The 22,518-nt window shown below is 38.1% G+C and overlaps 1 protein-coding gene across 1 annotated transcript; it reads left to right on the forward strand.

The window, feature by feature from the left end:
* Nucleotides 1-2,625: 2,625 nt before the first annotated feature.
* On the forward strand, nt 2,626-21,902 carry CCDC34 (coiled-coil domain containing 34). The gene is made up of 6 exons (XM_066187288.1): nt 2,626-3,093; nt 6,776-6,908; nt 9,236-9,343; nt 19,274-19,432; nt 19,914-20,055; nt 21,246-21,902. Exons 1-6 carry the CDS (start codon nt 2,900-2,902, stop codon nt 21,458-21,460), a joined length of 951 nt encoding a protein of 316 aa, XP_066043385.1. The 5' UTR covers nt 2,626-2,899; the 3' UTR covers nt 21,461-21,902.
* The last annotated feature ends 616 nt before the right edge of the window (nt 21,903-22,518 follow it).

Here is a 22,518-nt window from a genome sequence, read left to right on the forward strand (position 1 = left end):
GCTTTTTTACAAAATTACATTATTTGGGCTCATACCTTTCCTTTGTTAACGAGGGTACAGTGGCTGTGGAGCTGGCTTGACAAGTTGGGCAGAATGATAAGAGGGGATAGTAACATTATTATTTTATGTTTTCACATCTCTTCAGAGTTGGAATGCTTCTGCCATTCCAGCAACAAAACTTAAATTTCCCAAAGGGTGAACTGGCTTTTGCCACGCTCTCTGTGGGCAATCTTGATGCATAAACTCTACTAGCTTGTCCCGGTGCTAAGGTTTGTTAATATAAGCTATTTGCCCAATATCTGCTCCTGCATCCTGAGAAATTCTTATAATCTGTATAATGGGACAGGAAGGGAATAGACAAATGTTTGTGTTTGGCAAAACTGCTGCTCATCTTTAGACATCTATTTCATAGTTTCTGGCCATTCCAGGTGATGAAGGCCTCCATTAGAAGTGAGATATGTCTAGTGCAGTGAGTTCCAGAATGCCTCAATTTACTGAGACAACATGGGGCTTTTCGTTTTTTCTATTCATTTATGACTGCTGCCAATCTTCACTATGAGATGGGCTTCAAGGTCAGGGAAGGTTTTCAAGCCTTCCTGAGATGTTTTGAAATTACCTTGGTCTGCAGCATGTTGAAATACGTGAAGTTTTCCTGCTTGCCATGACACGGTGCTTTGCTCACAGTGCTTGGGTAGCCATGGAGTGAACAACATCCGTGCTGCTGTTATTTCTTAGCTGAATGCAGCACGTGTACAAAAGTTCCTGTAAAACCATAGGTGGTTTGTGTTGAACAAAGCTGAGGCATTGGATTGTATGACTTGTATCCTAAGAATTCAGACCAATTTGAAATTTTCTTCCTTTTGTAACTTTACTTGGCATGAAATTTAGATTCTGGTGATATTCTGTTGTCTCCAATACTTGAATCATCAACTTAAGTTGTTTCAATAGATATAATTTGTTTGGTAGATACTGTGCCTAATAATACTTGATGCTTTATTTTATGATAATCCGCTCAACAATGTACCACAACTGGATGGAGTTATTTAAGCATCATGAGCATCAATTTGGTGCATAGTGATGTATTCAATATTCTGGGGGTGGTTAGATCAGAGATGTATTCAGGTCTTTTTTTGTGTTTTTCAGCTTGCTGGAAACACAATTCTGTATGATCATCTGGTGATCAGTGATGCAATAACATCTGTTTTGTTTTTTTTTTTCTTACAGGAACCATAATGTTATTTCTCCTACCTGTCAAAACTGCAGTTCCTTGTGAAATGGTAAGCCAAATGTAGAAGCTCCACCACTGAAAGGGGGAGATCCCAAATCCCTTACACCTCACCTCTGCCTCTCCCTCTTAGTTTATGGCTGTGTATTTCTGTTGCTTGCCTGGTTTTGGCCTCAGCAGTTGTCTGATACATACATCCCTGAGCTTTAGCTTGCTCAGACCACAAGTTGTTTGGCCAAATATTTTTCTACCACTTTAGTAAGGTTTTGTGGGTCAGTAAAGGGTCCAGTGAGCAAGAGGAAAGGAGAAGTATGTGCTCCTGAGAGATAGGAGAGATGCCGCCTGTTTGTCAGAGAAGTTACAGATTTGGGTGCCTGTCAGTTTGCAGCCCAAGCCCCAAACAGCCCATTGTAAAATTTTCAAATATTACCATTTCAGGCATCTTTTAGGACTGTAAGTGATGGCATTGAGATATATCCCACCTCATGGCACTCATTTTTGTTGTTGTCTAGGTGCATGTAATGGATATGGAGATCTGATGACCTTTTTGTATCATTCAGCTACTGAAATTAAATTTTTATGGCAAGTCAGTCGCTTCAGATGTCACAATTGACTTTTGAATTAAAAATGCATTTCTTGTTAAACTCACCTGAAGAATCTTCGTGAGAAAAATTAATGCAGCGGCTAAATTTACAATAATTTTCAAACTTCTGTATCTCAATATCAGTAATGCTACTGCTTAGCCACAGCAAAATTGTACTCAGAGTTTTATAAAAAGAATTAGCAACTGCTGATCAGCAGTTATCTCCTTGGTTGATGAAATTTGAAGGTAATGAAAAGCTTTGGTAATGCAAATGTTTGTTGCTGATCCTGATTAAGATTTGGCTAAAAGAGGGGGTTTAGGGTGGCCCAGCATAAGCAATGAGGGGGCACTGTGTGTTCCTGGGATTTGGAACCCAAGTAGAAGGCGGACAAAGAATGTAGTAGCAAACAGTAGTATAGGAATATATATAGAGATAAATAATCTGACCTATTTATTACAGGTAGTTGTAGATTCAGTGGAGAATTAACTGATGGAGAAGGCAAAGGACACCGTTTTCCTAGCGGAGGTGTATGAAAATCAAGCCTTTAGAACTTTAAATCAGAATCAAGATAGTAATTGTGAGGAACTGAAACGGGATTTTGCAATTTAATGGAAGTACGGATTACAAATTTTGACTTGGCTGTTCGAAAACGTTGATGCCGCCTTCTGATGTGTTGGGATTGTCACCTGCAGATGCGGTCACCGGTTCCTGTCTATTGGAGTGTTGTACGTGTGCGAAAACGTTAAGGAACAAAGAACAACTGCGAAGAGTCCCTACAGATTTAGCACACGCGTGTTAGTGATCGCCCTGGAAAAGCCGTGGGCCGGGCACGCAGTCCCGGGCCTGCTGCCTCTCCTGGGCGGGCTGCCTCCGTCAGATCCCGTGTGCCGGGTGGAGCCGCAGCGTACCAGGGCCGGCCGGCTCCGTCCCCGGCTCCGTCCCCGGCTCCGTCCCCGGCTCCGTCCCCGGCTCCGTCCCCGGCTCTGTCCCCGGCTCTGTCCCCGGTTCCGCCCCGGCGGCTGCTCCCGGCTCTGGCTCGGCCCTCGCCGCGTCGGCCGGGCCGGGAGGCGCGGGGCGGGGCCGGGCGGCCATGGCGGACGGCAGTGCCGGTAACCGCCGCGGCGCCGGCGGGGCCGAGCTCCTCAGCCCGCCGCCCGCTGAGGGCGAGGATCCCCTCGGCTCCCCCAGAGGCTCGCCGCTGTCCCTGGCGTCCCCGTCCGGCTCCCCGGGCTGTGAGGAGGAGGAGGAGCGGATGGCGGCCGCCGTCAGCCCGCCGGGCCATAGGTAACCCCGCGGCAGGGACCGGGCTCCAGCAGCGCTCGGGGCTGCCCTTTGTTGGCCAGCCGGGGCCCTGCCCTCGCTTCCCTCCGCTGGAGACCGTGGGGACAGAACATTGGTTTACGTAAATATAGGCTTGTTTGTATAGATAAGCGCTTTAAGCGCTTGATTCCTTTTTAGTGTTTTGGAAAGTCTTCTCAGTGGTAATACTCAACTGAGTGTTTTTATGGGCTCATAAATCATCTCTAAGCAGTTGACCTGAGCCTGATAAAAAGCTACAGTCTTTCCTGCCTTGATTTAAAAACGCTGGCAGACTAAAGGACTGTTTTGCATAGTGTATATAGCTGGCCCCAGAGTCAGTTTTGTATGTATGCACTGCGCAGCTCCTCTTCCGGTGGCTTAATCTTATTCCATTTTAATTATATGCAAACATAATACACATTCTTTTTATTTGGGATCTCGCCGGCTTGACAGGAGAATAAGTAATTCTTATTCTTCCCTTTATAACAGAAGGGGGAGGAACAGGGAGAGCCTATCCTCTTCTGGAATACGACTTCATGATGGAAACTTCACAGGCTTGTGCATTAACTGGTGGTGAACGTAACTAGCAAGGCTGAACTGCGTTAGAAGTGCCGGTGGAGTAAAGGAAGGACAGCAGAGCTTCATGAGGGTGCAGGTTTCCACATGGTTCTCAAATTTCCATGGAGAGCAGTGAAGGAATATGGATCGCACTATACTTAATTAAAAGCATTTCTTTCAAAATGTGCTAGAAGTCCAGGGAAAGAATGCTCAGGTGTCGTCAGAAGCTTTAGAGTGAAGACATCAGCCAGTTTCCGGTCCCTTCTCTTTCAGCTTTTCTGTTACCTCTCCATATACTACTTCCCAGTAAGCAATTTTGTTCATGTGCCTTGAAGTTCTGTTGCAGTTTGTTCAAGCTACAGCGTGTCTTTGCAAGCTTCAGAGGCTGTTTGTAACAGCTCCCAACTCGCGGGCCTGTTGCTGCAGTATTCTCCAGCAGCAGGAAGATGCAGCTGAAGACAGCCTCTTTTAGAGCCCGAGTTGGCAGTCTTACTAAACCATGGGCAAAATAGATGCTTTGCTGATGCAAACACTGCCTCTCAGTAACACTGCTGCTATGTTGTACTGAGTGCCTACCAAGTGTTCATATAGCAGCTTCTGTGTATAGCTGCCAAGATCTCGGGAGTATAATAATAAAAACCACTTCTTACGTAGGCCCCCCCCCCCATGCACGCATGCACTCTGAATCTTTTTGTTGTTGTCCTCTTAAAACTAGACAAAAATTAGCTGGAGGCAGATACTCAAGGTGGGAAATGCAATATTTGCAAAAGAGAAAGGGTAAAAACAAGGCCTTGTTAATGTTGTTAGGCATTTTCATACTTTTGTTGTGGATCCAGTGATACATTTGATGGTGTAACCTTAGTGAATGTATGGCAAATGATAATCACTGTTTTCTATTAATCAGACTTCAGGTTTAATGCCTGATGTGTCTATTTGATTTAAGACACTTATTTCAAAATAAATGTGCACTTGAGAATGGGGTATTTTAAGAAGTCTATTATTTTAATTACTTTGAAGTAGTTCATAACTGCTAGAACTTCAGAAAATGGTCCTGTGAAATTTGAGGTCTGTGTGGTTTAAAATGCATAGTTGGTGTGCCAGGAAGAGTGTGACTGGTGGCTGCAATGCACACCAAGAAAGACTGGGTTCTGGTGCTGTCAGAGAGCTTTAGACACAGTATTGGAGAAATGTTTCTCCTAACAGGTCTTAATACTGAGCTTGTGCTTTCCTCCAAGCTTAATTTTCTGTTATTTCTTACTCGTCTACAGTAAGTTTTTAATCCAGTACTGTGAATAACCTTTCTGGGAAGTTGACAGCTTGAATTTTCTGAGTACTGATAGAAGAAAAGACATAATAAATACTATTTTTCCTAATTTATTCATTCTCCTAGTACTTTTTCTAAGGTGGGTTTAATTTGTCAGTCGTGTTCCACTAGGTGCCGTAATGCAAATCACACAAAGCAAAAGAATGTGTTGAGGAAGTATCCCTGCCCAAAATGTCAAGTCTCTACAACGTTACAGGTTTTTTCCTGAATGTGAATGTATAATCCTTTATCCTTTAATAAACTTTCAGAGACTTGTTTTGTTACGAAATGTGTTATTAGGCATTCTTAAGTGGCATCTCTTATTATATGTATGCGTTTAAAAGCTGTCTTGGTTAAATTTTTGGTCTTTAATAATGCTGTAGCATAAAAGCCCTAGGGTGCAGCAGAATGTGTTGGACTGCGCTAGGCTTTTGAGTGTTTGGTCTGTGCTGCTTCTGTCCTTGCATTGTCTGTGTGTCAGTTCTGTTATTCTGCATTTCACACTGTAAAAGTGAGTTTGTCTAGAAAAATAAACCTTTTCAGGTAGATTTCAGTGTAAATCAGTTACCCTGACTTGACCAGTTGAGAGTCCTGTTAGTGCAAACACATACGGGTAAAACAACAGGGAGAGTAGGACAAAACTCCGCAGCACTGACATTGTTCTCAAATGCTTTCTACCACAGAAATGTATTCTAAAGATGACTGGGACAGAAAATGTGCACTTGAGTACTGGAGTGCTGCTGTGTCCTGTGAATGTTGTACTTTCATATTGATAAAATCCAGATATCTTACATTTAAAAAATTGATCTCTGGAGCATTGGCGTAATGTGCTTGTTGGGTGCTCCTTCTGTAGCTTAGATTCAGCAAACAGAATTCCTCACTGTAGTGAAGTATCTGTGTAGGTAGGTATTTCCAGAGCCTGTACATGCATATGAAATAGTAAAGTGAAGTCTAGTTTCCCTGCTTTGTTCTCAAGAAAAGTTTCTGTGGCAGATAGAAGAAATCTTTTAAAGAAATCTCTCAGCATATTTTCAAATTTTGCTGACTTGGACCCTAATATACTGTGTTATTTATGAAATAGTATGTGTATAGAATATTATAAAAGATATTTCTGACCTGGGGCTAGGATTGCTGCATTATTCATGAGTCAGGAAGTTACGGGTGACTTGCATAAGATGTCCTATTAAATGTCTAATAGAACCTTGTATAATACCATCAAGTATTGTATGCTAGCTCTATTTCTTAAGCACATTTCCTATGAAAGTGTTTTTAGGTGGAAAACTTACTGGATTGAATGGATTCATAATGAATGGATTCTTTATGCTGAGGTTGCTTGGTACCAAGAATCCACTTGTATAAGACTTGAACAAAGAAAATAACATTCTTGCTTTTGCTTTGCTTTTGCTAAAGACCACTTGATACATGGGGTATCTTGTGACCAAGGATAGGATGTTAATGTTAAATCTCTTTTTCCTTGGCTTCCAGATGTGAGACGTGACATTTTGTTGTTAGGGGTATTCTTTTTGCTTAGTTCCTAAAAGGTAATGTTTGAATCTGTTCCACAGTTTAGAATCACTAACAAGCTAGAATTTAGTAAGTAAGATGTAGAATGTAAGGGGGTTGAGCAGAAGTGCATTATAAATGCCACTTATCCATTAGGGAGATTACTAAGCAATTAGAAAAGTTATGTCATTGTCACATTATGCCATAAAAGAAAAGTACTTTTTCAAGATAGTAACACTGTTTAACTTTTCAATCAAGTGCATTATAGATAACATTCTCTTGTGTTTCTTGTTTTTAATTCAGGAGGGCTGAAGACCTTGAAATAGCAGGGGGGAGAAAAGTGTCGCCTTTGAAAGATAACCTTTCACCATGGGAAGAATGGTTCATTGGCAAAGAGAAGGAGCTGCGTGCCCGCTTACAAGCTAGAGTTGCAGAGGTGGTTACATCCAGTTATTTTGATTCTAAGTCTAATAGAAGATGGCAAACACAGGATTTTCTTTTCCTTGGTTGTAGAAAAACGAGTAGTTGTTTTTTCCTTTTTGTTTTTTTTTTGTGTCTTAGGGCCCCATAGTGTTTGTGGTTTTGTTTGTTGTGCTGGCGTGATTCATGTTATATGCATTTTCTTTTGCTAAATGTTATGCTTCATTGAACTGGTGCTGTGTAATATTTTGTTTATCCAGCTGTCAGCTAATGGTTCGATGTTAGAAGATTAAAACATTTATTTAATTACTTCCTTGATTTGCATCATGGGTATGTATGCCTGCATTTCAGTTGTAGAACAAAATGGGGTGTGTGCTGATTGTAAGTATGCCAAGCTGCTTGGTTAGTTTTGATGCACAGTGTTGTTACCCACTTAGCATGTAATTTTACAGCTGTTTGGTGTAAAATTTCCCTTTCCCAGGACAGGGATCCCTGTAACAGCATTTTTCCCCCTCATTCTGTCTTTTGCCCGTTTGCAGATGAACAGTTCTTGAGAACCAGGGCTGGGACACAATTAAGTGAGAGCACTCTATCTTTCCTTGATTACTTTGTCTGTAGTTGCAGTCAGTTAAATGATACTGTTGGTGAAAATCCAATGGGAAGTATTGGGTAGTGACTAGAACAATCACACCAAAATTAGATAATTTCTCATTTTAGTTACTGATTGACTATTTGACCTTGAATGTTTTCCTAGCCTCTCTGTGATTATCTGTAAAGTGGATATAGCATACAGCTGTTTTATGTGGGCTACCTCATGTTGTTTATAAAACACCTACCACTGGAAGGTTCAGGAACAGAATTTTACAGGTTAGCAGTATACCAAAGTAGTTTGTTAAACTTGAGGAATATGCTTTGATCTGTTAATCCACATCCACCAAATGTTTGATGACTTCCCATTTATATTCTGGATTGATAATATCAATGTAAGATAGCAGATGTCTCTCAAATAAATATTAAGAACAGTCATAGAACAAACACTACTTAAACCCATGTGGAAAATAGTCATACAGGTAAATATTTTTAGTTTGTAAGATTTTCAGAACATTAAATGTTAAACTGCAGCAAGACAGTGTGGAAAGCTTGTATTTGAGGGAAAAATATAATCAACATTTTTGTAAGATGCCAGAAGAGATTAAAATATATGATATTTTTATTAAAAATTATTGCTACATTTGTATATTAAAAGTATTCTAAACTGATATCCTGAGTAACAACTGTGAAGTCCCAGATCTTTTGCTGGCATTAGTACCAAGTCTGCCCTGAATGTCAAAAATGTGGCTAAACATTTGGAGTGGAATTAGGTAGGGTCTTCTAAGGTGCTTACAGTGCCGTCAGCTTTTGCAGAAACTGGGATCCCTGCAATACAGGTGTTTTGGAACTCAAAGGAGATGTTATTTGCTTTAACTCCCTCAATACAGCAACAACTTTATTTTCAAGCCATGTCTGTACTGTGGGTGTTTGAGCTTTCTGTAAGCCTCTGTTGATGTCCTACTAAACTGAAATTCAATGTCGTAGGAAAAGGGGGTTCTCACTGAAACTGTCTGCAGTGTAGGAGACCATAAAATCAGTTTCATGGAAATAATTCCACCTGTCTGTGTTTGAAGGTTTGATTTTGCAATGAAAATTAGCACTTTGTGTTCATGCTACTGTTGGAGAATCTAGACATCTCAAGTTGTCTCCTTAGTTATGTTTTTTCTTTATTAACTTCACTGGAGAGATACAAATGTTTGCATATATACTGTATGTCATATAAATATACTTTGAAATTTCTTCTCTCATCTTCGAAATAAAACTCCTGTTTCAAAATGTGCTAGAATCTGCAAGGATTTTGGCTTTAGTAAGCCTTGAGTTAAGCCCCAGAGTTTGAGTAGTTCTGGTGCTAAAACTCACAGATGAATAATATTTCACATAGCTTTTAATACCTTCCACAATGCAGAGCAGTATTCAGTGTAATTTTTAAATATTGTAGGAAAGTACTGCTTGAAATTAATAGTCTGCTGACTAAAAAGGCATTTCAATAAACTGAGGAGTGATTTTATACATTTAATTGCTTCCAAAGCCCAATTAAAATATGTATTTCCAATTATTATCCTAAAAATTATGCATTTTCATTGATTATATTTCATAGTATTTCTGTGCTGACTGCCATTCTTCTTCTCCAAAATCTTAAAGAAGGAAAAATACCAAAATCTAATCCTTACATTGTTTTAACTGCAGCACTATTGCCAGTATTGCTATAAATGGTCACCACGGATTTGAAATGTATGCTTTTTCTGTAATTAGGAAATGAATAAACAGCTTGAGAAAATGAAGCAAAATCAAGAATGTGAAAGAAGAAAAAGGATAGCTGAAGAGAAACACAAGGAATGGGTCCAGAAAAAAAGAGAAGAGGTAAGTACTACTTTGGCTGGAAATACTCTAGTACATGCCATGCTTGAGTAAACCTAAGTAAAATTTACTCAGTCTGTTTGTACATCCATGTTTTCAGTTTGCTGAGTAAATGGCTGCTTTAACTGAAAATTACAAAAACATGCCAAAGCACCTAAACAGTTTTTCAGGACTGATTTTTTTTTTTTTTTTCCCTGTAAGGTACAAAGGGATTTGTTTTCTGAGTGGTCAGATAACTGACAAGTGGTGTACATCTTGTGCAGTAGCCCTCTGCTGATTATAGCTGGAGTTTTAGTCTTTAATGTATCCAGACTTCCCAGGTTCAGTGCCCAAACATTATTGGTTAAGCATACGTCTTGACTGTGTGCAATTTTTCGTACACCAAGTAGAGCAAGAAGGATTTAGTTAAATATAACCATGGACAGGCAAAGAGTATTTACCGTAGGATATGGTTTAGGAGGGATAATTGAGGTTTGGGGCCAGATTGAGGGAATTCTCAGTAGACCACAGTTAGTAACTGGGAATTCCTTCAGTCAGTAATTAATTTCTGGGTGGGATCAAAAGTTTTAAGTTCTCTTGAGGGGGTGCCTGAGTCCAGGGTCAGAAACAGACAGAATCATGGTCTCAGTGGGGCTCTGTAACAGCTGTGTCACACCAAGTGAGCATATGCACTGGGTGGCAGAAGTAGGAATGAGACCAGGGCATGTTCAGCCCCTGGCAGTTCATGGGGGTGTGTGCTCATCATCTTAGGGTCTGTAGCAATGCCAGTTGCATGCTGTTCTGTGCTTCTGTTTCTGAATAAAATCAGATGAAAATTCACGAAAAACAGCACTAGCTGGGGTGGATGGGCAGACCTCATACATTTGTTTTCGTGATTTTAGAACTCCTTCAGATGCAGCCTCGAACCAGTAGCATAACATATATTTAGATCCAACCTAATTAATCTTAGTCTTAATGCTGGTTGGATAATTGGCAAAAACCCTCTGCAGAACCTATCCTGCTCTATTAATTTCTTATGATTTATATTACTAATTAAAGTACACAGGAAAAAGTAGATGTATTATTCAGCACGTACAATTCCATTTTCCTCTTCCAAAATGAAATTTAAATGAAAATTAAATTCTGGGTGTCTGTAACTATTCATTGGCTTGAAAGAGTTGGTCTGCCTCTTAAAATAGTTCCAGTTCAAAAGCAGCAGTTTTCCTTCTGTCTCCTCCTCATTACCCCTACCACCTCCTTCAACTTCCATAAATTTCTACTTATTTGGGTTTTCCTTGGAACTTTGTGGATTTGCAGGTTAACAATTTACATTCTGTTGTCAGTGGGATTAAGAGGTCTTTTTTTATGGTAATCACACTGGCCTAGAGGACAGGAGAGAAAACATACTTGTGTCTGGACTTTGCCATTTTATGTTTTGGAAGCATAGGGTCATCCTTAGACGATGTCCCAAGTGTTTTGAAAAGTAAGCTGATTTTCATTTAAATCAGATGGTTCATTGGCTAGTCTTTCCTATAAACCACACTCAAATCAAGGATAAACTGAACTTAAAAGCTCAGCTGTACATGGGATATTAGCATTTGTGCTGCATGGACTGTCCCACTTCAAGTTTCCACAAGATTATTTGCGGATCTGGGCACAGACTGAAGGATGAATATATCAATTCAGTGACTAAGATGCATCAAGATTTCGCCTGTAGTTAAGGTAAGAGTCATGAGCACTCACAGTTGATATAATTTTCTTGGAGAGCATGTCTGTATCTCCTGTTTGGAAAACATTTCATTTCCCCATAGAAGTATCAAAAGATGCTTCTTGAGGCAGTACTTGCAGTATTTTTTTACTGAAATTTGCATGAAGCACCCACCTTTTTGAAACTCAGTTATTGATTCTGAGCCCTGTGTGTAGAGTGCAAAAAATGCTTTGTTCGGCAAGAGGCAGTACTTTCAGGGATCTTATCTCTGTAATCTCCCCAAGTCTATTTCCTTTTCTATTGCTCAGTACTGTAGTGATAAAAAAGTAAGGCACACTTGAGCATCCATGACACTTCTTCCTTCATCTTGAGCATCCAGCACCAGGAGACACTGCTGGAAGAGTCTCGGTACTGTGAATGTGAGAGACGTTTATGTCAGAAGTAAAACGTTTGTGTATGCGTAAAAGAATTCTGGTTTTCTGTATGTCAAGCCAGTATTCCTGCATGGCAGTTGTAGTTGTGATGCTCTCTCCAGCTGTTCAGTATACACCTTTAGGGTGAGGTTCGGAAGGAAAGCTTGAACACTGTTTTTGTTCACTATTGTTTCTTAAATTGTTTAATATAGATTAAAAATTATATGCCATTGCAGTTTTCTTGTTCTTCGAATCACTTTACAGAAACCATTTTTGAAAGTGAAGGAATCCTAGCTATTTAGTATTCTTCTATGTAAATAACTTTTGTGGTTCTTAAAGGTTGTAAATGGACTAGAAGTAATACTTTGAAATATGAGCCATCAAAGAACATTCTAAGCCATGAAAGATGTTTATACAAATATTTGTTCATGACAAAATATTTCAGCTCACTAGGAATTAAAAGCTTAATAAAATCAATTTTTAGGCACTATCTTGGATCTAGTAATGCCTTTAAAATTTTCATAAAATACTGAATCTCTCCTGGACAAAAAGAGTCTTGCTTTTTCTCCCTCTTAAAGTTGAACCATTTGTGGGCAAACAGTAAATTGCTTGTTGACTTTTAGGCAAGTATCAATTAAAATATTTTAACTTTAAAATAACTCTAAGCATGCTTTTGATTACTGAAGAAAAATGAACATAACATGATTTTTTATGTAACTAAAACTTCTATTTCTGAGATATTGAAAAAAATGAAGTGGTTATGGTTAGAAATGCTGAGCAAGTAAATTTGGTGTTCACTTCCTGTTTTATCTGAATTTCTGATCCTGTAATGTGAAGTCTCTTTCATTCTTATCATCAGCTGTGGGATTGAACACTTTAGTAAGGTACCTGTAATTGTGAAATTACTGACTAAATCAAAGTACTGTTTTTAAATCAAAGTGTGAAAAACTTTTGAGAAATGCACTGTGAATGCATACACTGTGAAGAGCCTGTAAACTGCCATGACTGTTTAATTCTTTAACATTGTCATCACAGTCAGAACTTCTTATGAATTATTTCTGAATAAAATATTAGGATTAAAGGTCAAGCCTGATGACAACAGCATTTTGATGGCCTTTTTTAAAAAAAAGCTCTGATGCACTGCACTCGACCTTCTGCAATCTAATTTGGTATCTTCAATTCATTTTTAATCCATCTTTACTGACTCTGCAAAGCTGCTTCATTTTTACAATGTCAATAGAACATGACCTTAGAAATATCTAGAGTATTCAATTCCTATATATGTGTGTGTGTGTGTACATATAAATATTTATGTATTGTTGTAGGTTAGCTCCAGGAGGCAGCTGAGACCCCACATAGCCCCTCACTTGCTCACACCAGCTTTTATTGCTGAGCAGTGTGGTCTGGGATACCCCTTGAGTTGGTTGGTGTCAGTTGTTCTGGCTGTGCCCCCTCCCAGCTCCTTGTACACCCCCAGACTGTGCAGTGGTGGGGTGGGATGGGGTGAGAAGCAGAAAAGATCTTGAACCTTTAGAGGCACTGCTTAGTGATAACTTGTGTTATCAACAAACACTATTTTATTCACAAATCCAGACACAGCACCACTGGAGCTGCTGTGAAGAAAATTAACTCCATCCAAACCAAAACCCAGTACACGTGTTATACATATGCTTGCAACAGTAACAGAAATCCCCAGAGGAATACTTGCATCCCAAAATAACTGTAATTATGAAATTCATTTTGGTAGCATCCTTATATTTAGTCTTTGCATGTAATTCTTTATGCTCTAATAATGTGACACCTAGCAAAGTTGTAAGAGCACAAGTAGTGAAGTAACAATTTTCCATTGGGAAAAACCAGTTATTCCAATACCAATCTGAAATTGACTGTAGCATTTCTAATACTTTCTGCATTGTTGAATGGCGAATAAGGCAGCATTTAGTTTTTCTTTTCTTCCTTAAAAGTAATTATGACCAAGCAAGCATTAAAAATAGTTTGAATGTTCAACTGTTTTTATTGTTCCTTTCTTTTCAATAAGTCCCCTTTACTTACCCAAAAATACAATTTTTAATGAAAACAAGGTAAGGGATGAAAAAGTTCTGTTTGAATGCTTTTTCATTGAAAATTTTGTTCTTACCATTTACTGTGCTGTTGGCTGATAGTCTTTATGAGAAGCAAAAAGCAGTAAGAAGTATATGAAAGCCTAGAACCAATACACTGTATAGTAATGAATGACAGTGTTCTTGAAGTAGACTTCCCTTTTTGGTGTGCTCATTCCTTCCAGAAGAGATACCTAGATGCCAACTCTTACACCAAAGGCTTTTTGTTTAATGTGTCTTTTATCTCAGCATGGTTAATACAGAGTGCAGATTGTTCAACAGCTTGAGCATGACTTTCAATTTCAAAAGCTATGCTTGCTCATGTTCTTTCTTTCATCCAATGAATTGTTAATTATTTTGTGAGGAATGGTACCACTACCACAGAAAGGGTGGTGAATCCTGTCATCCCAGCCTGCAGCTTGGGGATGTGTTAGTTGAAATCTCCTCTGGCAGAAATGTAATGAAATACTGATCTTCCCTGGTTTAGGTTAATGTTCTTACAGCTGAACTGTTGTTGGGTCAAAGCACTGGTTGCTAATGTAGACCTGGTGAACTATGGTTTGCTGACGGTTTAGACTTGAAAGAGATGCTAAGATGTCCCCTCTTTTTAAGACTGAACCCTTTCAAGAAGTGTGTTTGTGAGGGAAGCTTTTTGGTAGAAATGCTTTCCAATCATAGAACCAACTGCATTTAAGAATTAAAATCTTCTGTTTAGATACCTAAGTCTGTCTTTACATATCTAAATTTTTTTGTGAGTCTGGGCTTAATTTCTTAGGGTGTTTTTTTTGTTTGTTGGTTTGGTTTGGTTTTTTTCTTGTTTGTTTGTTTTTGTTTTTGTTTTTTTTGTATATTGTGGGTCTTTTACTCTCTGGACCTGAAAAGTTTTTACACAAAATTTTTCTGTGATGTCATGCATGACCAATGCCATGATTATAATTTTATGTTGTACCTGAATCTTAATTATCTTTAGATTTCTGTAAGTAGAATGAACTAATTTCTCATGGTGAGTGTTAGAATGAGTTTTTGATGGTGTTTTGGAAGAGGAATTCAGTGTGACAGGTGAATATGAGTGCTCATGTATTTCAGCAACATTTGTGGAGTCCACATTCTTCTGAAGATCTCAAGGGTGTTCCAGGAACAAAGTACACTAAAACTTTCTGCTTGTCACATACATTGAGTCCCCACACGAAATGAACACAGTCTGGGAGAAAGATCCAGTAATTCTCCAGTTCCCAGACTGCAGTAGGGTCTGCACTGACTTTGTGTGATTTTCAGCAGTAAATTGATATAAACCTGCTTGTCAAGAGACTTCTGCAGCTCAGACCTTGGTTGACCTCCTTTCCAGCCTCTTGTTGTTTTCACATGGAAATTCTAGAGACAACAAAGTATTCGTGTGGGCTGGGCTTGGTCACTGAGTTGTGTTGTAGGGCAAAATTGATAAGGCAATTACAGTTCTTTGAACAACCCAGATTTCCAAGACTCCTAAAAGTGGTTCATGTCCATGATTATTATGAGGATAGAAAGGTAAATTTGGATGTCTGTTCTGATGTTGGCAGTGTGGGCTTTTCCTGTGTTTTGCCATCAGTCAGCATTAACTGATGCTAGAATATGCTAGCTGTCAGCAAACAACTGTGAAGTAGAACGCTTATATGTGAAAAAAAAATGTTGTCACATTCTGCAGACCATAAGATAGAAAGGGTTGCTTTGAGAAGGATCTTAAAAATAACAATTGCATAATTAATTTCTGGAAATACTTCCACTCAGTGATAGTCTACATAGGAAATGCAGAACAGAAAGTAGCTCTGCACTTTACACGTTCCAACCTCTCATTTAGTCATTGATGTGAAAATACAGAAATACGTATTTTAGTAATTTTCTTCCAGTTGGATATAATGCTCTGTTTCAAAAGCAATTAGGGTCTTTTTTTTCCTGCATGGAAAATCATTTAGTATTTCTACTTTCTGTCAGGAAAGAAGTGGGGCACTTCTTCAGATTTTAAAACCCCCTTGACCATTCCCCACACACACGTAGATGTGCTTTTTCTTGAAAAGTTAATAGTTCGTACTGACTCAGTAAGAGACATGCTGCAAACAGAGTCACCATCACTTCTTTGTGGGACAGATGTTTGTGTTGGGTTGGGGATTCCCAAGTACCGACCTAACCCAGACTTCATTAGGTTCTGAGACTTGATAGAATCACAGCACAGAGCTGTGAACCTTCAGGGTAGATTTGTATCCTTTCTCCTTAATTATGTGCTTGGCTAGGGTGGCAGGAGAGCAAGCCTTTCCTGCAGTGAGTAATTGGATGTTTTACAATCAATACCTTAATTTATATAATACCCGCAACCATATTTTAGTGTATGTAAATTTACTAGTGGTTTAGTGAACAGTTTGTGACTGTTTAGAGCACAAGATCAAAGAGAATTTTTAAAACCCAACCTAAAACAACACCAAGCATAACCAAGTAATTTCTTCCTTCACATATGCATGGAAGGAAAGTAAAAGGAGTGAAGAACATGTACATTAATATGCACATTCATAGCATTTTTGATAGACTTTTATAATGAGGATGGGAGAAAACCTGGGATGGTCAGGATGACAGAAGTCTGACATGCATCAGGTTACTGAAGCAGCTGGGAATATGGTGTACACTAACTTTATGAAGGAAAATCTGCTCTGATTGTGAGAGAAAGCAGAAAAATTTCTAGACAGTGTAAAGTCTGCAATTCTGCAGGGAGTCTCCCTGTCTTAAGGATGTCTCACTGGAAGTAACACTTAGCAATAGTTGTGGCTTTCATGGTAGTGTGTATGGCATGTTATTGTTTACACAGGGCCTAATTTGACTCAGCCTCAATAGTAGCTAAACTCATCTAAGTATTGTGATTTCAGATACATAATTTAAGAAGCTTCCTTGTCTTTCTTTTATAGTATTTAGAAAAAAATTTAGTCTATTTTCTGCTTATAATGGTTTTCCATTATGGAACCATTCCCCTAGGTATAGAAGTAGCCTGTTTTTTTTCAGTTTTCTCCTATATTTATTTTCATGTCTTTTATACAATAAGACCCTGAGCCTAAGGACTGTAGTTTTGGATGATCCTTAGTTTTGTAAATTAATTTTATGTATGTCAGAAGTAAGTTAGCAAACAACAAAATGTGCAAAATCTTTGTAAGCCACGTTCTCCCATGGTTTAAATCACTGATTTCACCTATATCTCTCATTTACATTAATGCTTTTTATGTGTCTCAGACAACCATTGTCTTAAAACTGGAGTTGTTGGTGCATTTGAGGAGTATTTAGTAATGAAGAGACAGAAAAACAGCTCTGAGTAACAGAGATTGAGATGAATTTAGGTGAATAAAGAGAGAAAGCTTAGACAATTGGTTATTTTTTTTTTCAGGGAGGTGATGTTCAAATAATTTGCAAAAAACCCATTATTTTTTTCTTTTTAACATTTTAAAATATGGAACTGTTTGTTTCATATTAAGAAAGATCTTGTTTCCATGCTTCATTAGCATAAAAACATTTCAGAAACTCAACTTTTTTTAGTTCCCAGAATGAAATGTATTTTTTCATTGGTTTTGGTTGGATATAGTTTTATCACATGTACAGGCCTCAATGTTGTGAAGTCATATTAATAGGACCATTTGTTTTATAACTCTGTGTAGTTTTATATTCCAGAATATGCATTGAAATTGGTGTGTATTCATATTTGAATGAATATATGAATACAAAACAGATTAGGCTGATGTTTGCTAGAATGTCTTAGGAGCAAAATGGAAAAAATGCCACCAAATAACAAAAAATCAAGGAGAAAATAGCTAGAAAAATAGCTAAAAAGCTACTTGCAATTGTGTGCATTGTGTACACAAAGAAGTCTTTGTTGTCAAATAAAAATATTTGACAAGAATATACCGGAGCAGTACTACTGAAAGTATCCGTATGATTTTAGGTGAAGAAACATCCACCTTGGAGATTAGGGTAGAGAGAGCTAATAAAGCATAGCTTGTAAAAGGAGGTGGGTGCAGTTGGGGGGACATCCCACAGTGCCCAGGGAAAATTGTACTAATGCTTCTGGTGTTGGCAAACAGAACAGGATACACTAATTCCAGCAGTTCTGTAAACTGGCCTCTTTCCTGGCAGAAATGAGGTAAATGTGTTGCAGAGCAATATAAGCAGAAGTTTTTGTTCTTTATATGCTACTTTATTGGATTATTGGTAGTTTTGGTATGGGGGGACAAGCACTGAACAAGACTGAACCTTCAGTCTGTTTTAGACCAGACAGAAGGAATTGTTGGTGGTCCTCAGCTGCAGTATTATAGCTTCTCCTTCATAATGCATAATTGGATTTTCCATAAGTGCTGTAAACCCAGGAAAAAGGTGGGGGAGTGGCACACGGGGGGAGCTCTAGTTTTCTGCCTCTTTGTTCTTTTAATGGGAAAAATGGTGGTATATAATGGTAAAATGGGAATGGGAATATATTTCTGGTTTTCTTGAGAATGTGTTTTTCCTGTATTTCATTTATTTATTATACTTTGCCGCTGTAGTTCTAGACTTTTGATATCCATACTGCCAACTGTAATATTTCTGAGTCAGTATAAGTTTCTGCTAAATTACATCTCCTTTGCTCAAGAGGAGTGTGCAGGGTAGTGTATAAGTAGAAGATTTCCTAAAAGAAAAACAACATATTATTTTTCAACAGCTCTTTTCTATTAAGAGGAAACTGCTCTTGAATCTTGTGCCTCTCCTCCAAGTCATGTGCACAACTTGTCTGGTAGATTTTTGCTTCTACTTGTAGGCAGTTGCTTCAGAGCTAAGTGAGTTAAGCAGAAATAGTATCAAATCAGTAGATTCTAGGCACTTCATGAAGGTTACAAGGAAAAGAAATGAGAGCTATTGTTACTCTTCAAATGAAAATGCCTCCCTCTCAGGATCAACAAAAGGCCAGTGGGTACGTGGTTGTTTGCTTAGAGAAAGGTCCTCAGAACATAGATGTTGGATACACACACACTGAAAAGATGTAGAAGTGAATGATACCTCTAGTGTATTCTGTCTTGCAAATCATACAGGCAGCAATTTCACTCCACACTCAGGTTACCATTTTGCCTACTTTAAAATGTGTTTTCTTATTTTCCCTTCCATAATTTGAACAGGAGAAATGTGTGGGTTGATTTATTGAAGTAGTCCTCATGTGAATAAACTATATAGTATAAAAAACTTATGAGAATACCCCAAAACATGAACTGGATTTTTATGTGTACTTTTTTTTTTCCCTGTTAATTTATGCTTAAGTGTGCTGAACAATCTGCATATCTCAATGACTCTTAGAAGGGGGCAGTTTACCTGACTTCCATGTGGAACTGTAGTTCGCTCTAGATTCACTGGCAAGTAAAGCTAACACACCGTTGTTGAGAATTGCAACATGTATTTCATTCCCAGGAATACTGAGACGTGTCTGAAGTGTTTAAAAAAATCTCTGAATAAATAAAACAGAGTAGTAAACCTGAGGAGACCTGAAAGTAAAAATTTTATCATCTTTTTTGACAAGTTTATAGGTCTGTCATACCTGGAATCTAACGATGAATACATTCTGTCTTCAAAGAGCTTACAATATCACAAATGTTTTCAGGTTTATGATAATTTTCTTTGTAATTGTGTAATAAAATTACCTGTATTCCTCAAAAGAATTGCTCATTGAAAAAACTTCTATTCTGTTTCTTTGACATGGTTCATGTAGGAAAGAAGAGAAAGGAAACGAAAGCTGAGCAAAGAAATGATGGAAAAAGTCACAAGGGAACTAGAAAAAATGCAGTTACAAGAAAAGGCTGACATAAAGTATAAAGAATGGTTAAAGAAGAAGAGAGCTGAAGAGGCAGAAAAGAAGAAAAAGGAGAAGGTATTAATGAACTGATTATTTATTTGGATGGAGTTACTTAATCTGTAACTTATTACAGATTAAGATTTGATATGTTCAAATCGTACATTGAATATGCTGACATCAAATGTACATGAATAAAAGTATTGTACATGAATATACAGTATTGTACATGAATAAAAATCTTTCAAGGGTTGCAATGTTAGTGCATTAAAGACACTGTAGTATGGCCAGCAAAGTAAGATGCATATTAACACATTTTGTTAATAGCCCTTGATTTTTTCTCAGGGAAACACTGGAGTAACATGGAGATTGGGGCTTTTTTTTCAGACTTCAACCAAAAAATGCATCTTTTCCATTGTTGGGAAGAGATGGTTATATTTGAGGAAATATTTGAAATGTATTCAGCAGTCTGGAAATCTACAAAAAAATTACTTACTATTTTGTGTATATTTTACAGGGCTTTGTCTAGGAGTACCTTAATTTTTTTTTTTATTTTCAGGAAAAAGAAAAAGAACGGGAGGCTGAACTACTGGAAAAGAGAACAAGATCAGAGAAAATCTTTAAGGAGTGGCTGCAAAATTCTAGAAATAAACCACAACCTGCCTTATATGGTTATGGTTTCCCACATGGGAAGTCTACAGGTTTGTACATATAATACACAAATACTTAGTGACTTCAGTTTGTGGTTCCTTCCTTCTAATGTTTTAATGAACAATGAAGGCTGTTTAAGATATTTATCTAGTATTTTGGCACATAGGAATGATTACTTATACTATGGTGTAAATCAGGGAAACAGATTGAGACCTTTTGTGTATTTTTCTTAGCCTTTTTTTTTTTTTTTTTTGGAGGGGGGAAAATTACATTATTTGAAATAAATATGTAGTGTACCAAATTAGGATTTTATCTGATTTTTCTTACCAGGCATAGGAATCACTAGAGCAAATCACTGGGTCCTGTGAAGCAAATTAGTTAAGTCATCATCCTTGTAAAGTTAATTTTTGTGTTACAGAAGGTGTGTGTCACCTTAGCACGCCTGAATCCCCCTTAGAAAAGAGGTGGGGATTTGAGACACAAGAACAGTTAGAAGCTGACAGAAGTTCTGCCTGAAAAAGGAGACAGGGGCATCAACCTGTACTCTGAGCTAAAATTTCTGTTTCGCTTTTCACTTGCATCGCACCTCCTTGGCTTCTGTAATCCTATTCCATTTTTTGTTTGAAAACACGTTACTTTTCTATGCAACAAAAATAATTGCTTCTCTTTGACTTTGCAACAGAAGTAATTTTGAGACCAAAATTCTGGTCTCTGAATGTTTAAGAAACATGTGAAACATGTAAGCAGGTGAGCAACCTTTACTATTCTGCTTACATTTATTTGTAAATAGTGATATACATTGCCGTCATGTTTTGGTTGGACCTGCATTACATACTGACAGCTGCAATCATTTATTTAAATGGTTTTTGAAAAATATTTGTCTACTCACTTGTGTCATTCAGTGTAATGTGTTACAACTTTGAACTGTATCCAGCATGTGGTTGGGTAAAACAAAGTAGGCAATTTGTAGGCATTTACAGCTTTAAGAACACAAAGGACTGAGCATTCAATCTGCTTATTATTTTAAGTAGAAATGAAGAATATGCCAGTTACTGTTTAAAAACCAAGAAGGTGCAATACTTATTATTTTGTATCACTTAAATTATGTGCTGTGCCTCTGCTTTCTCTGAAGGCATTGTTGTGTTGTATTTAGTCCAGGTAATTACTATAACTGCTCGCATTGGAAAACTTGTAGTGTAAATATTCCTTCTTAGTTATGTATATTTTCTAAATGTTTTAGGGAGCGCTGATAGAAATTTGTATCCAGCTCCAGCATACTGTAACCCCATTCCTTGGAAACCGATACATGTGCCTCCCCCAAAGGAAGAGAACATTCTTAACATGAAGAAGAGTAAGAGACCTGTATCTTGTCAGCCACGTGCATCTTTACCAATGGTGATTTCTAAGCCCAAGAGTAACCCTTGTGTTGGATCCCTGTGCAGAAAGAAGTTATAGTCCAGAAAAAATGTTACTACAATGTTGAGCAAATTGGGCCATAAATGTGAAGTTCTATGTAGTTATATGTCCAAAGCAGATCTCTTTGTGCCTTTCTTTTTTCATTTCCATTTTTCTGAGCTGATTTTGCGTTTACTGCTCGTTGACCAATCAGGCTTTTAATGTTTTTTTTAATATTGCATTTTGGTTAAAAAAAAAAAAAATTAAAAAAAAGGAAAAGATAAATTGTAATGCGACTGTACCTGAATGCCAATAAAATGTACAGGGTTGTTACTTCCTTTTCTCTCTTGTTGAAGGAGTTATTTTGTATGTGTAATTATTCTTTTGGGCAACAGGCTAAAATGACGAACTAAATAACTATATTGTAATAATAATATATAAAACATATATATAGATAATATATGTATATAATAAAAATAAATAACTGGGTTATTTTAAAGATGCTATTTGTAACAAATTTTAAAACAATTCTTGGCTTAATGCAGAAGGAATTCAAGGCCTGCATCAGTTCCAGGGTTATCATGTCACTGGGATTACAGAGAGATAGTGGGATAGCTTACATTGCTGGAGTACTGCAGCAAATGGATGCAGCCTCTTCAGGGAAACACAGGCTCTTTGCTGGACCTGATATGTACAAACCGGGGAGAACTGGTCAGGGATGTGAAGATTGGGACCAGTGATGAGATACATGAGTCTGTGGGATTTGGTAGGGTGCACCTGAGAATGCTGAGGAAGTGGTAAACGTCATTGTAAGGATATGCTCAATGATCTTTGAGAGATCTGGTGATAAGGGGAGGTTCTTGTGGTCTAGAAGAAAGTGAATGTCAACCCAGTCTTCAAGAAGGGTGTCTATGCGGAACCACAGGCCAGTAGTCAGCCTCACCTCAGTCACCTAGGCAGATGATGAATGTGGCAAGTGCAGCCAGCAGCCTCCAGGGAGGCACGATGCATTGCCCAACAAAAGGAAGCCGTCCGTCTCTTGCACCATAACTATATGAGACCACATTTGGAGTGCTATGCCCAATTCTGGGCATGCCAGTAAAAGACTGATGTTGATG

The sequence above is a fragment of the Chamaea fasciata genome, unplaced genomic scaffold (genome assembly GCF_029207755.1).
Source record: "Chamaea fasciata isolate MVZ Bird 193981 ecotype frontalis unplaced genomic scaffold, bChaFas1.0.hap1 SCAF_7, whole genome shotgun sequence".
Lineage (NCBI taxonomy): Eukaryota > Metazoa > Chordata > Aves > Passeriformes > Sylviidae > Chamaea > Chamaea fasciata.

Excerpts from the sequence above, each read along its gene's own strand:
- CCDC34 (XM_066187288.1), top strand. The coding sequence starts at position 2,900 with ATGGCGGACGGCAGTGCCGGTAACCGCCGCGGCGCCGGCGGGGCCGAG. Across the intron at positions 9,344-19,273 it reads TCCAGAAAAAAAGAGAAGAG|GAAAGAAGAGAAAGGAAACG; the intron begins GTAAGTACTACT and ends TGGTTCATGTAG. Across the intron at positions 20,056-21,245 it reads CCCACATGGGAAGTCTACAG|GGAGCGCTGATAGAAATTTG; the intron begins GTTTGTACATAT and ends TAAATGTTTTAG.